Source organism: Rana temporaria, chromosome 9 (assembly GCF_905171775.1).
Source record: "Rana temporaria chromosome 9, aRanTem1.1, whole genome shotgun sequence".
Taxonomy (NCBI): Eukaryota; Metazoa; Chordata; class Amphibia; order Anura; family Ranidae; genus Rana; species Rana temporaria.
This window is the reverse complement of record NC_053497.1, coordinates 149,204,143-149,219,305: the sequence shown is the minus strand read 5'-3', so window position 1 is coordinate 149,219,305 and position 15,163 is coordinate 149,204,143. Positions and strand designations below refer to the sequence as shown.

General features: G+C 51.1%; 1 protein-coding gene across 2 annotated transcripts in view; it reads right to left on the bottom strand.

Moving 5' to 3' along the window:
* The window catches only part of LOC120914227 (ceramide kinase-like), a 72,246-nt gene that overhangs the window by 14,858 nt on the left and 42,225 nt on the right, over positions 1-15,163 (bottom strand). For both annotated transcript variants that reach the window (XM_040324826.1, XM_040324827.1), the window contains exons 8-10: positions 14,471-14,623; positions 12,585-12,687; positions 10,486-10,535 (exon numbers count right to left, since the gene is read on the bottom strand). In XM_040324826.1, the coding sequence (XP_040180760.1) occupies positions 10,486-10,535; positions 12,585-12,687; positions 14,471-14,623 (306 nt within the window). The remainder of the gene's footprint in view (positions 1-10,485; positions 10,536-12,584; positions 12,688-14,470; positions 14,624-15,163) is intronic.

The window sequence follows — 15,163 nt, the reverse complement described above, 5'->3', positions numbered from 1 at the left end:
TTGCAGTAAAACACAGTGATTTTACAGCGTTTTTACCGCATTTTTAATTCATTTCAATGGAGAGGGGCATGGGGAGCGTTTTAATAGAGCTATTTTACCGCGAAAACGCACCAGTGTGAAAGGGCCCTAACACCCCCTCTGTACCCCCCTGCACACACACACATATCTGTTCCCCCTCTGTACCCCCTGCACATCTGTTCCCCCTCTGTACATCTGTCCCCCACACACATCTGTTTCCCCTCTGTACCCCCCTGCACACCTGTCCCCCCCCCCATACACATCTGTCCATCCGTCCCACACACACATATCAGTACCCCCCTGCACGTCTCTCCCACCCCCACACACACACACACATCAGTACCCCCCTGCGCGTCTTTTCCCCACACACATATCAGTACCCCCCCTGCACGTCTTTCCCCCCCCCACACACACACACATATATCAGTACCCCCCCTGCACGTCTCCCCCCCCACACTCACACAAATAAGTACCCCCCTGCACGTCTCCCCCACCCCCACACACATATCAGTACCCCCCTGCGCGTCTTCCCCCCCCCCCACACACATATCAGTACCCCCCTGCACGTCTGTCCACACACACACATACCATTACCCCCCCCTGCACATACCATTACCCCCCTGCACATCTGTCCCCCCCCACACACATACCATTACCCCCCTGCACATCTGTCCCCCCCCCCACACACACATACCATTACCCCCCTGCACGTCTGTCTGTTCCCGCACACACACATCATTACTCCCCTGCACGTCCCCCCCCCCCCCACACACACACACTTCAGTACCCCCTGCAAGTCTTTCCTCCCCCCACACACATATCTGTCCCCCCCCTGCACATATCAGTACCCCCTTGCACATCTGTCCCCCCCCCCACACACACCATTACCCCCCTGTACGTCTGTATGTTCCCGCCCACACATATATCATTACCCCCCTGCACGTTCCCCCCTCCCACACACACACACACATATAAGTACCCCCCCTGCACGTCTCTCCCACCCCCACACACATCAGTACCCCCCTGCGCGTCTTTTCCCCACACACATATCAGTACCCCCCCCCATTACCCCCCTGCACGTCTGTCTGTTCCCGCACACACATCATTACTCCCCTGCACGTCCCCCCCCCCCCACACACACACATCAGTACCCCCTGCAAGTCTGTCCCCCCCCACACACATATCTGTCCCCCCCTGCACATATCAGTACCCCCCTTGCACGTCTGCCCCCCCCCCCACACACATACCATTACCCCCCTGCACGTCTGTCTGTCCCCCCACACACATCATTACCCCCCTGCACATCTGTCCCCCCCCCCCACGCACATACCATTACCCCCCTGCACGTCTGTCTGTTCCCGCACACACATCATTACCCCCCTGGACGCCCCCCCCCCCCCCCACACACACACACACATCAGTACCCCCTGCAAGTCTGTCCCCCCCCCCCCCACACATATCTGTCCCCCCCTGCACATATCAGTACCCCCTCTGTACACAGTGCAATGTGCTATTAACTTAAAAGCAGTCAATATTTTATTTTTTGTGACTGAGTGCTGCCTGTAGTGTTGCCACTATACCTGAGCCAGAGGTGGGGGACTACTTTACTCCGGTCTCCAGGAGAGTTGCGCTGCGCCTATCTGTCCTTGCACACTAGATCCCGGGTGCCCAGGAGAAGGGGGGGAACGGATATCGCGGCAAGCCCTCTGTAGTTGCATGCAGGGCTTCCATCTCATCCTCCTCCACCGATCACGCGGCACTTCCGGCCGGCTCTCTCCCCACATCTCCTCACTGTCGCCACTACACTGCAGGCTGGGGATAGAGCGGTCCGTCCGGGATGTCACAGGCGCAACCGCCCCCTAGCCTGGCGGCTGGCGCCAATGCGCCATAAGGCATGCATTTAAAAAAAATGCCGGTCCTTGAGGTATTTAAATAATCTGAATCCCCAGCAAGATCCGGATTTTGCCGCTCCCGCTACCCTGGCGCTCTAGGCAGCCGCCTGACCCGCCTATTGGTAGCGCCGGCCCTGACCGCACGCCGTCATATGATGTCCTGGTATTGAGATGGGGATATATGAATGATGGGTGCAGCTACAGGCATCATTCAGATATCCTCCTTTTCAGCCGCTGATTCCGCGCACCATAAGAAGGATCATAGCGGCGGTTCCCCCTCCTACCGCCATCTGGTGCTTCTCCGGGCTCTCCCGTGCCATCGGGGGCCCGGAGAACGAATCAGCCGCCACCAGCTGACAACGATAGAGATTTCATCTCTATGACCGTCGGAGGCACGAAAGTAAACAAAGCCACAATTGCGGCTGTCGGCATGAGATCGGTGAATTATTGTTTCTGGATCTCATGTTTTCAAGCCTGGAGGAGAGATGTGGGGTCTTATTGACCCCGCATCTTTTCATAAAGAGGATCTGTCACAGTGATTCCTATTACAAGGGATGTTTACATTCCTTGCAATAGGAATAAAAGTGATAAAAAAAAAAAATGTAAAAAAAAGTAAAAAGAATTAAGTAAAAAAAAAAAAACATCCCTGTCCCCGGTAGCTCACACTCAGAAGCGATGTGAGGTATCGCCGTGTGTGTTAGAGCATGTGCAACAATTCTAGCACTAGACCTCCTCTGTAACTCTAAAGTGGTAACCTGTAAAAAATTTGAAAGCGGGGGGCTCCTCACTAGCCCACAGCTTTATCCTGATTTCTTGTAACAGACTCCGCTTGTCTCTGTGTTTTCCCTCTGCCTTACCCCTGGTTGCTTCCCTGGCTCGTTTATGGTTCTCCCAATCAACCTTGTCTGACCTTGACTCTGACTGCTGTTACCTCTTATCCTACTAACCCTCCATTTATGACTTTTGCTCAGATCTTAACCTTGACCACGCCTCTTCAAGTCTGTTTTTGCACCACTTTCATCCACTACGGGTGTCATAACACCACCTACTGGTGAACCTGACCTAATCCACCACAATTGTGGTGTACCTTGTGTTCCCGCTGATGTCCTCACCTGCCTGCCTAAGAAAATAGGATTTTTGTTCTCACCGTAAAATCCATTTCTCTGAGTTCATGGACGGACACAGCAGCAATTGACCTTAGGGTATTATCCTTCCTTTTAGGAGATTGACTAGGCAGAAAACGGCATGTTAAGTGTTAAAACACTCCACACAGTACAGTACCTCCCAGGGGGCGGGTCCCCCGGGTACATCCCTCTCTCTGCCTCATGCAGCCTCAGTTCGTAAACAAGCAGTACAAACAAAGGAGGGGTGGGTGCTGTGTCCGTCCATGAACTCAGAGAAATGGATTTTACGGTGAGTACAAAAATCCTATTTTCTCTTCCGTCCATGGACGGACAAAGCAGCAATTGACCTTAGTCCCCAAGCAGTGTCAAAAATCGAGGGGTGGGAAAACACAGCAAACCAAACTTCACCCCAAACAAACCAGAGTTCATCAACGGAGGAACTTCAACCTTAAACAGCAAAACCTTGCGGTCGAAGGAGGCGTCCGAAGATGCACTCACATCCACTTTGTACCAGGTCGCTGCCTTACACACCTGTAAAACAGACGTTTGATGGCGGAAAGCCCAAGAGGCACCAATCGCCCTGGTCGAATGCGCCGTAACCGGAAAGGGGGGCGCCCGCCCCTTTAGGGCATAGGCCTGAAGCACGACCTGTCTGATCCACCTAGAAATGGTGGCCGACGAGACCGCCAGACCCTTCTTAGGACCAGTCACCGACACGAACAGTGAATCCGACCTCCGAAATGGAGCCGTAGCAGACAGGTACACCCGTAGGGCTCGAACCACGTCCAAGGCATGTAACGTGGCTTCATTCGGGTTCTTTGGCCGAGGACATAAGGATGGAAGAACAATGTCCTCATTAATGTGAAAAGCCGAAACAACCTTAGGAAGGAATGACGGCTGCGGCTGCAGCACCACCTTATCCCTGTGGATGACCAAGTAAGGGGCCTTGCAAGACAAGGCTGCTAATTCAGACACCCGTCTGACCGATGTAATTGCCACCAGAAAAACCACCTTCTGGGAAAGTCAATAAAGGGATTTTCCGAATGTCCTCAAAGGAGACTCTTGAAGCACCGAGAGAACTAAATTCAAGTCCCATGGAGGCAGTGGAGGACGCACAGGAGGGGCCACATGTTGAACCCCCTGCACAAACGTACGCACCAGAGAGTGCGCCGCCAAGGGTCGCTGAAAGTAAACAGCCAAGGCCGAAATCTGACCCTTAACCGTTCTTAAGGCAAGAGCCTGATCCACTCCACACTGTAAGAACAGCAAAAACCGGGACACCACGTATGTATGGGGGTGCCAATTCATCTCCTCACACATAGAGATGTAAGCCTTCCACGTACGATGGTAAATCTTCCGTGAAGTAGCCTTCCATACTCGCAGCATGGTAGATATCAACGAGCCTGACAGGCCTTGATCCTTCAGCACCTGGCTCTCAACAGCCACGCCGTTAAAGCCAACGACTGTAAAGCGGGGTGAAAGATAGGACCCTGCGACAGAAGATCCTCTCGCAGAGGCAGGCGCCAAGAAACGTCTGCCACCAGAAGCACCAGATCCACGTACCAGGGACGGCGCGGCCAATCCAGAGCTATCAGGATAGTTGGTATCCCCTCGGCTTCCACTCTGCGCAGCAGGCAAGGAAGAAGCTGCAGAGAAGGGAAGGCGTAGATTAGGCGATAGTGACCCCATGGCGCTACCAACGCATTTGACGCGTCCGCCCACGGGTCTCTTTACCTGGCCACAAACCGTGACACCTTCCGATTGAGACGGGACGCGAGAAGATCCACGTCTGGAGTGCCCCATTTCAGACACAGACTCTGAAACACAATCGGGTGTAGCGACCATTCTCCTTGGTCTAGTGTCTGGCGACTTAAGTAGTCCGCCTGCCAGTTCTGTACCCCGGAATGTACACGGCCGACAGAGCCGGAACGTACTTTTTTTCGGCCCACTGGAGGATGTGCGCGACTTCCGCGGCTGCAGCCGAGCTCCATGTACCGCCGTGGCGTTGTCAGACTGGATCCTGACCGGTCGGTCCTGCCGACCCAGAGACCACTTGGAGAGGCACAGCCTGATCGCCCGGAGTTCCAGGACAATGATAGGCAGGCGGGACTCCTCCCGAGTCCAGCGCCCCTGGGCTGACTGGACACCCCAGATACCCCCCCCCAGCCGGAGAGACTGGCATCCGTCGTGACCACCGTCCAATGGCACGACAGAAACGATTTCCTGCCCCGAAGTACCGGAGATGTCAGCCACCACACCAGGGAGGACCTGACCAGGCGACTCACCCGGACCTGGTAATCCAGAGACGAAGGGAGCTTGTCCCAACGCAACAGAATTTCTCTCTGTAACACTCGAGTGTGGAATTGAGCATACGGAACCGCCTCGAAGGAGGCCACCATCGGACCCAGAACCCGCATGCAAAAGCAAAGCGACGACCACTTCTGGGTCGCCAACCGCTGCACCGCCAATTGCAGTGTCTGTAGTTTCTCCGTTGGAAGGAAAACTCTTGCCTCCGAGGGATCCAGGGCTAACCCCAGGTATTCCAGACGCTGAGACGGTACCAACACCGACTTTAGGACATTCAGCAGCCAACCGAATTCCCGGAGGGTCTGGCAGGTGATAGACACATCCCCCTCTAACTCTGAGCCTGAAGAAGCTCTCAGGAGAAGGTCGTCCAGGTATCCTACAATAGCAATCCCGTGCTGCCGCAGCAGGGCCAGAATCGGAGCGGGCACCTTGGTGAAAACCCGTGGTGCCGAGGCCAGGCCGAAAGGGAGGGCCACAAACTGAAAGTGGTCCTCTCCGACCACAAAGCGCAGAAATCTCTGGTGCTTTGCGCATATGGGGATATGCAGGTACGCGTCCTTGATATCCAAGGATGCTAGAAAATCCCCCTGATGGAGTGCCGCCACTACAGAGCGAACCGACTCCATCCTGAACTTTTGCACCTTGACAAAACAGTTGAGGGCCTTGAGGTTCAGGATTGGACGGACCCCTTCCTTCTTGGGGACTACAAACAGATTGTAGTAAAACCCCTGAAACCGTTCCAGTAAAGGAACCAGCACAATCACCCCCTGACCAGCAGATCCTGAACAGCCCCAAACAGGGCCTCCCGACGTTCCGGAGGAAGCTGGAGGTTGGAAAGAAAAAATCTGTTTGGCGGACAAGAGAGAAACTCTATCTTGTACCCCAAGGAAACTACTTCGCAAACCCACCGGTCGGAAAGAAGAGACCTCCACCGAGTCACGAATTTGCGAAGCCGCCCCCCCCCACCCGAGAGACGGGCGGGGGCAGACCTTCATGCGGAAGCAGGCTTATCCGCAGGCTTGCGGAACCAGGGGCGTTTCTGCCCTTCCGCAGGCGCCTTAGCGCCCTGGAAACGTTTACCTGCCGCACCGGGCGGACGAAAAAACTGCTTGGGGGCGGTAAAGGAGGGCCCCTGCTTACGGCGAGGCTCCTTACCTTTACCAGATTGTGGGAGCAGAGTACTCTTACCTCCCGTGGCATCTTTTATGATGTCATCCAGAGACGCCCCAAAAAGCCGTTCACCCTTAAAGGGTAAGTCCACCAAGGCCTTTTTAGAAGACTGGTCCGCAGACCAACACTTCAGCCACACAAGGCGGCGTAACACTACCGCGTAGGTGGAGGCCCTGGAAAGTAGGGGAAGTGTATCCAGGGCCGACTCACAGACAAATTTTAGGCCCTGCACCAACTGGTCGGCCAGCTCCACACAGACCTCAGAGGCATTATGCGCCTCCAGCTCCTGCAGCAATAACTTTGCTCGTTCTGTAAGTGTCTGTGACACTAGAGTCCCAGCCAAAACCGGTCTCACTGCCGACCTCACCACTGTGAACATGGAGCGGGCCACAGCCTCAGCTCTCCTATCTGCGGAGTCCTTAAAAGCGGGAGCCCCCTCCACAGGCAACGTGGTCGCCTTGTTCAGTCTGGACACAGGGGGGGTCCACTTCTTTAGGAAGTCCTCCTCAAAGGATAACGGACCGCAAAGCATTTTGGAACAGAAAAAACTTTCTGCGGCCGATCCCATTCCTTGTACAAAATTTTGTCCAGATAAAGAACACAAGGAAACAGTTTTTGCGGTGAGGGCCGGCTTGCGGAACCCAAAAGGGACCGACATCTCTGATGACTCCGCCGAATCCTCAAGTTTTTGAGTATCCCGCACCGCAGTGATAAGAGCTCCAACAAGCACCCTATCATGCGCTGACCCTGAAGCAGAGTCATCCTCACTGTCCGTGTGGACTAGGCCTGCATCCTCTGACACCACGGAACCAGGGCCGGACGCAGTAGCAGGGCCCAATTCCGTGTTAGAGACATCCCCAGAAGAAGGCGGGGGTGCTTTTCACCCCCCCCTCTGGCCACGCGCCGCTTCAATCCTGGCAACAAACGCCTCAAGGACTGCCGTCATAGCATCCACAGAGGCCGCAGGAACAGGGGCACTAAGGGTTAACTCCGGCATGTCTGGGGGAGAAGCATCCAGTTCGGACGCCATGCTAACCCACTCAATAGACGCCCTTGGACTGCAAGGCAAGACCCACAGGCCACCCTCCCTGCCGCAGCAGAGGACAGGGGACTCCCCAGAGGACTCACCACCCGACCAGGCTGTACTGCCGCTGCTATCTGCCCAGAGCGCTGCCCGTGCTGTGCCATCCCGTTGGAAGCATGCTGGAGCCGTTTGCGCCGTTATTTTGGTCACTAGAGGCAAAAACCCCTTCCAAAAAGGCCGCCGACATGCAAAAAACAGCATGTGGGCTACAAGAAAATAGCCGCCGATCGTCCATAAAGGCGGCCGTCACCGGCAAAATGGCGGCCGTGCACAGTGCAAAAACACACAGTGCACACACAGTAAAAAACAGCAAAACATCCAAGACCCCTGCAGGTCCCCCCCCCGCACACACGGCATCAATAAAGTCACACAGCACCCCTGACAGTAGCCGCAGCCCCCAGCCACAGGACGGAGCCCCCCAGGCGGACCCCCCACCTCACGGCCGACCACCCAGAATGCGGGGAAGGAGGGAGAGGAAGGGAGAGAGAAAAGGTAGGGCGGACCCCCGATCGACCTTGCCAGGAATGCACCAGCCGAACCACCATGCCAAGGCAAGGGGACTGCTACTTACCCGTCCTGTGACCACCGGCTAGAGGCATCCCAGACAGAACCAACATCCGGGCAGTTACGGCATGGCATGGCTGTCGGCCCAGCACACTGTGACACGGACATAGAGACCGGTCATATGTGTGCCCTGGAGCATATAGCTCACCGGCCACCCCTGGAGCAATGGGGCATGTCGTGGACGGCCCAGCGCGTAGCTAAAAGCCGGCACACGCTCGATGGCCGAATATGGGGGGACTACAAGGATCGAGGATCCAGCCTGTCACCCAGTCGGCAGTTGATATTAGATCCCAGGATCCAAAAGTGCAGGAAAAAAATAAAAGAAAAGCGAACAAAAAAAAAAATCGCCAAAAAAAATCTCCAGAGCACATGGGCCCAGAAGAGCCATGTCATCTCGTTTCGCTAGGCAGAAAAAAACTGGGGCTGCATGAGGCAGAGAGAGGGATGTACCCGGGGGACCCGCCCCCTGGGAGGTACTGTACTGTGTGGAGTGTTTTAACACTTAACATGCTGTTTTCTGCCTAGTCAATCTCCTAAAAGGAAGGATAATACCCTAAGGTCAATTGCTGCTGTGTCCGTCGAAGAGAAATACCTAGTTGGTCACCTCCAAGAGCAGCCGCCATCAGATCAGTTTATGGGCACCCATGCTTCTTTGAGCCTTGCACTCCCTGTCATCACCTGCAGGGGTGCATGGACCATAGCTGCAAGGGAAGCCCTCCCATCACTTTGGCATCCATTTAGGAACATGACAGCCTGGTACAAAAGTATATTTCACCTAAAAGCCTTTTTGAAACACAGCCAGTGCAGTTCAGTCAATGGAAAAATATCCTGTCACTTTCGTTCCTAACAGTAAGTAAAGAGAATTCTTTCTAAACCGTAAGACAGCAGTAAATACTGAGCTTTGAGGCTTCATATGACCACATAGCAGATGCTGGTGTTCTAACGAATACTGCCTCCCGTTGCATAATGCCTCCAACTGATATGTTGATCAGGTGGCGTGACGTCAACACTGCGCATGCGCATGCTGCCCATTGATTTGTTCAGAGTACAAATCTGACAGCCATCGCTTACAGCTGCTCGCACACAGTGGGCCAGATTCAGGTAGATCCGCGCAATATTTGTGTGGGCAAAGGGCAACGATTTTTGCTCTGCGCCCACGCAAATATTTCGATTTGCCCGCGATTCACGGAGCAGTAGCTCCGTAAATTGCGCGGGCGCTATGCTAATTAGCCCGGCGTAAGGGCACCTAATGTAAATGATCCCGCCCCCGGGCGGGAATCATTTAAATTAGGCGCGCTCCCGGGCCGAGCGAACAGCGCATGCTCCGTCGGGAAACTTTCCCGACGTGCATTGCGGCAAATGACGTCGCAAGGACGTCATTTGCTTCTAAGTGAACGTGAATGGCGTCCAGCGCCATTCACGAATCACTTACGTAAACGACGTGAAATTTAAATTTCACGAGCGGGAAGGGCGGCTATACTTTAGCATTGGCTGCCCCTGCTATTAGCAGGAGCAACCTTGCGCTAAAATCGCTGTACGGAAACTCCGTACCTTGCGTGCGCAGGGCCCGCGCAACTTTTGTGAATCGGTGGTAGTATGCAATTTGCATACTATACGCCGATCACAATGGCCGCGCCCCCTAGCGGACAACGCAAGAATGCAGCCTGAGATATGAAGGCATAAGGAGGCTTATGCCTGTCATATCCTAGGCTGCAGTCCGCGTAGCGATGTTCCTGAATCAGGGGCATTCGCTACGCGGGAGCAAAACAGCTATTGCGCCGCGCAACCTATGGTTGCGCGGGCGCAATAGCCTCTTGAATCTGGGCCAGTGTGTACAGGCAACGTTTACAACTGCTGGCAAGAATCTTCTAATCTACTGAAATTTGCTGACGGTTGAGTACGCTGCCTGTGTGCACATTATGTGTGAACAGCTGCAGTTGTCATCAGCAGTTGTCAGATTTGTACTAACCATCACCGTCATCTGAATGGTTGCGTGTGGATAGAAATTCTGACCGGCCCTGGAGTGTGCGCCCAAGATTGGCATTTCTGCAGTTTCAAGTTGCATACAAACTGGCCACAGCTAAGCTTTTAGCTACATCTGAATGCAGCAAACTATCTATACACCATTGCCATATGAATGCAGCTTAATTAGAAAAAAAGTAGGTGTGTCCATTGCAACCAATTAGATTCCAGCTGTATTTTTTCAGAATAAGAAATTGATAACTGAGATTGGATATACTATGCACTATAATTCCCCCATTATGTTTCTTTATTTTTTCTATAAACTACCCCATCTGATAATAACAAGAACTGAATGACATCTTACTTTCAAATTTTGCTGACAGTCTTTCTGATGACTCAGAGCAGACAAGACACCTGTAAAGAGAAAATCACACAGGTTAAAAAATGGAACAATTAAAGTGGCTGTAAACCCTCCATACACCTAGTGAAGTGAACAGCCTCCGATGATACACAGGGATGAACCAAATCTCCCTACATAGGTTTTACATGTATATCTGCTGTCTTCACATTTATATACTGTTTAGAATGTTCAGATCGGGTTAGGAGATTTTCTCTTCCTGTTTAACACAGAGTGTGATGTCTGGGCATACAGCCAAGATAGCTAAAATTGCTGATTGGAGGAAAGGCGCACACCCCCTCTCATCATAGGCAGAGACTCTCAGAGGTGTTTTGTACTAGGGCCAGCTCCCTGTTAATCTATTTTAGCAACCTCCCCTGACAGAGATTTCAGGCTGCTTTTATCTGATGTGTCCGAGAATTTGTCAGGAGTTATCAGGCTGATAACAGAGGAACGGTTCAGGAGAGAGCTACGGGACTTGGCTCTTTGAAGAGAGATAACAAAATACTGCAGATACTGTATATGTACCCAGCTCAAATTTCATGAATTGGGTTTACATCCACCTTAAGGTTATTGCCTGTAATTTCATTCACATAATTTTTTACTACAGGAAACACGGGTGGAGTTGCTGAGACAACAGATTTTAATGGACAACTGTGCCTCAACTTTACTTTATATGCTTTCCTGTTGTCAGAACTATGGATAGAGCTGTGCTTCTATGAGCCAACAGACTCTAATTGGCTGCTGTAGCTTTAAATTCAGGGCTGTCCAACTGTTGGCTTACGGCACCTTATTTTGCAGCCAGAGAGGCCCCCTAAATGCAGCTCACCCCACCATTCGTGTTGGTAAATCCTACCTGTTAAAATGACAGCCAGGACTTGCTCTATTTATATAGTAGCAGCTGGCACTACACATAATCAGTGGCGTAGCATGGGGGGTGTGAAGGGGGCAGTGTCACCAGGCGCAACATTTAGGGTGGCGCCTGCCAGTATGTGTCAGTGGCTGCCTCCTCCTAAATGTACTTTCCTATGTCCTGGTGTTCTGCCGCCATGTTTAGTCTCAGGCGCCCCGTTATTGGACGTATGGGGTCATGTGCGGCGGCGGGGCTGGCCTCTCCACAATCGTGGTAGAGCCTGGAGTCCCGCCTCTGCCCATGTTCAGTCTCCGGCACCCTGTGATTGGGCGAAAGCGGGACTTCAGGAGCCACTGTGATCGTTAACAGGCCACCCCCGCCGTCGCACATGACCCCATACTCCCCAATCACAGGGTCCCGGAGTCTGGACATGATGAAGTGCGGGGGACACAAGAAATCGAGATTTTGAGCCACCGCTGTCTTCTCCTCCTGATCTCCTCCGGACTGATGGAGATCAAAGAGAAGAGAAGGTGAGACTCCCTCAAGATTGTGAAAGTCGTGTTGCTGGGCGGGGGGAGTGGACACGGTCTGGGGAGATGGAGCAGCCAGAGAGAGAGTAGAAGAGCAGCTAGAGTCATGCTGTATAGTGTAGTGGTCAGTATAGTGTAGTGGTCAGTATAGTGTAGTGGTCAGTGTAGTGTAGTAGTCAGTGTAGTAGTCAGTATAGTGGTCAGTGTAGTGTAGTGGTCAGTATAGTGGTCAGTGTAGTGTAATGTAGTGGTCAGTATAAGAATCAGGTAGGTCAGTGTAGTGTAGTGGTCAGTGTAGGAATCAGGTAGGTCAGTGTAGTGTAGTGGTCAGTGTAGTATAGTGGTAAGTATAGGAATCAGGTAGGTTAGTGTAGTGGTCAGTGTAGGAATCAGGCTGGTCAATACAATTGTAGGAAGGAAAGGGACAGGACTCAGGGGGGGGGGGTGCTAAAAATCCATAAGTTAGGGGGAGCAAATGACTTGCCCTGCCCCAGGCGCTGACAACCCACGCTACCCCATAATTCCCTGTTTTTGGAAACCTAGACGGAGTTGAGCTTCTGAATGCCAAAAGACTTGGCTAGGCTTCCATAAGAATGTGGCTGTCCCATTTAAAGTGATTTATTCATGTACCAATTCACAGAGAAAAATATAAAGCATTTTGATTGTGAAAAGCATTGTGTTACCCTGTCCTGCAGCGCGTATTGTCTCTTGGGCTGGAATCGTCACTGGCCTCCAGGAATTCTACTGTTCCACGGTAAGAGCGGTTACTGAGCACCATCTTTATACCTAAGAGAAAAAAGTATGTATGGGTTTGTTTGCAGATGCAGTGGTGAGGACGTTCCTCTCCTTACCTGTAAGCATGTTCACAGTGCTGTACGAGGCATAAGCTTCAATTATATTCTTTGGCTTTTTGAGTATTATTATGATTCTAACCTTTTGTAATATATGCACCTATAACTTTCTATATACAACATTCTACGCTTAATTGCCCACCAATCATGGTATCTTTTGATTGCAATCAGATTGTCAAGGGACAACTTGATTAGAGAGAAATAGGTAGATTCAGTAAGAGTTAGGCCGGCTTATCAGTAGATAAGCCGACCTAACTCAGAATCTACGCCGACTGATGCCCCATACAGACGGTCATTTTTTGTGATGAAAAAAAAATGACGTTTGAAGTGATGAAAAAAAACGACATTTTTGAAACTTCATTTTCAAAAACGATGTAGCATACACACCATCATTTTGAAAAATGATGAACAAAGTGACGGTACTCTAAAGGGGAAGTTCTATTCGCCTTGAGGCTGCTTTTAGCTGGTTACTTGTTAGCAAAAGATGATTCGTGCTTTTTTGTCTGTTACAGCGTGATGAATGTGCTTACTCCATTATGAATGGTAGTTTTACCTCCCGTCTCAAAACTTGCTTCTGGGCATGTGCGGGTTTTGCCCACACACTATCATTTTCATTGACACAAAAAATGACATTTTGAAAAACGACACAAAAAATTCGAGCATGTTCGAATTTTTTTTTTGTCATTTTTCAGAAGACATAAAATGACATTTTGCCCACACACGATCATTTTAATTGACATTTTTAAAAATGACATTTTATTTCATCACAAAAAATGACCGTCTGTACGTGGCATTATGTTTAAGTGTATGCTCAAACAGAGATACACTTAAACATATCTAAGATAGGACGGCGCAAGCCGTTCTATCTTAGGTTGCAATATTTCGGATGGCCGCTAGGTGGCGCTTCCATTGCGGTCGGCGTATAATATGCAAATTAGTAGATACGCCGATTCACGAACGTACGCCCGGCCGCCGCAGTACATTTACGCCGTTTACGTAAGCCATTATCAGGCCTAAAGTTATTCCATCTATTAGATGGAATAACAATGTTAAAGTATGGCCCCTGTTCCCGCTACGAGATTCAAAATTTTTACGTCGTTTGCGTAAGTCATCCGCGAATAGCGATTTACGTCGTTTACGTCCACGTCAAAATCAATAGGCGCGTGCGGCGGACATAGCCGCAATGCACACTGGGAAATGTAGGCGCCCGGCGCATGCGCAGTTTATAAGAAACGTCAATCACGTCGGGTCAAAGCATATTAACATAAAACACGCCCCCTCAGTCGAATTTGAATTAGGCGCGCTTGCGCCCGCCGCATTTACGCTATGCCGCCCTAAGTAAGGAGACAAGTACTTTGAGAATACAGTACTTGCCTCTCTGACTTAAGACGGCGTAGTGTAAACACGCTAGGCTATGCCGCCTTATAGTTGCGAGCCCCTACCTGAATCTACCTAACAGAACTTAAAGATTGTGACAGCTCCTACTGGGTCATGGATCTGGCTGGCTGCTGTCACAGGGCCAGAAATTACCCAGAGGCTGTACTCAACGGGTTTCACAGCTACTACTACTTTCAAAATACTAGTCCTATTTTTGTACTATTTTTAGGCATCCTGCACCCCTAAACCCTCTCTCCTAAAATTCAGTTCAGAAATGAATGTTGAAAAAAAAAAAAAATGAAAGTGATTGTTGCCCAACCTATATAAACCGCAAGTCTCACCTGCTAGGTCATATCTCATAGGTCCAATCAAGCGCATACGCTCACTCTCCCTCAGAACATCCCCAAAGAAACCATAGCCGGTCAGAGACACAGAATATCTCGCGAGTTGTCCATCGTGGTAGGAAGCACAGACATCCATGGGCTGCGTGTCTCCTGTGAATAAACACAATGTTCATATCTACAGTATAAGGCTATTTGAATAATAATAAAAAAAAGGTTCAAGGGGAACAAAGTGATTGCAGTATAAGTTACTCAGTTTGCATATTACTGTTACTATTGGCACTGCTTTAGCCTCATTCACGCAGGCTTTTTTGTCCAGTGAGCAGATTCCTGCAGAAAGCATCAACAGATTAATGCCTCGTACACATGTACAGAATTTCTGATGGGAAAAGTTCCCGTTGGAAATCCCGAGGGGAAAGCCGAGAACCTGCTCGGTTCAGTCTTTCCCCTACACATGGCCGTGTTTCCCGACAGAGAAACTGCGATGGAGCTTTGGCCAAAAAACGCCGGGCAAAAGTCTGGTTTTCTTTTTTTTGTCCGGCAGTTTTCCCGTCGTAAAAACGGCGAGGAGCATACACACAGCCGGGATTCCTGGCCAAAAGCTCTCCTCACAGTTTTCCCGTCGGGAAAAAAAATTATCATGTGTATGAGGCTTAATGTGCCTGAAATCACATGTATGTCACTATACGCATG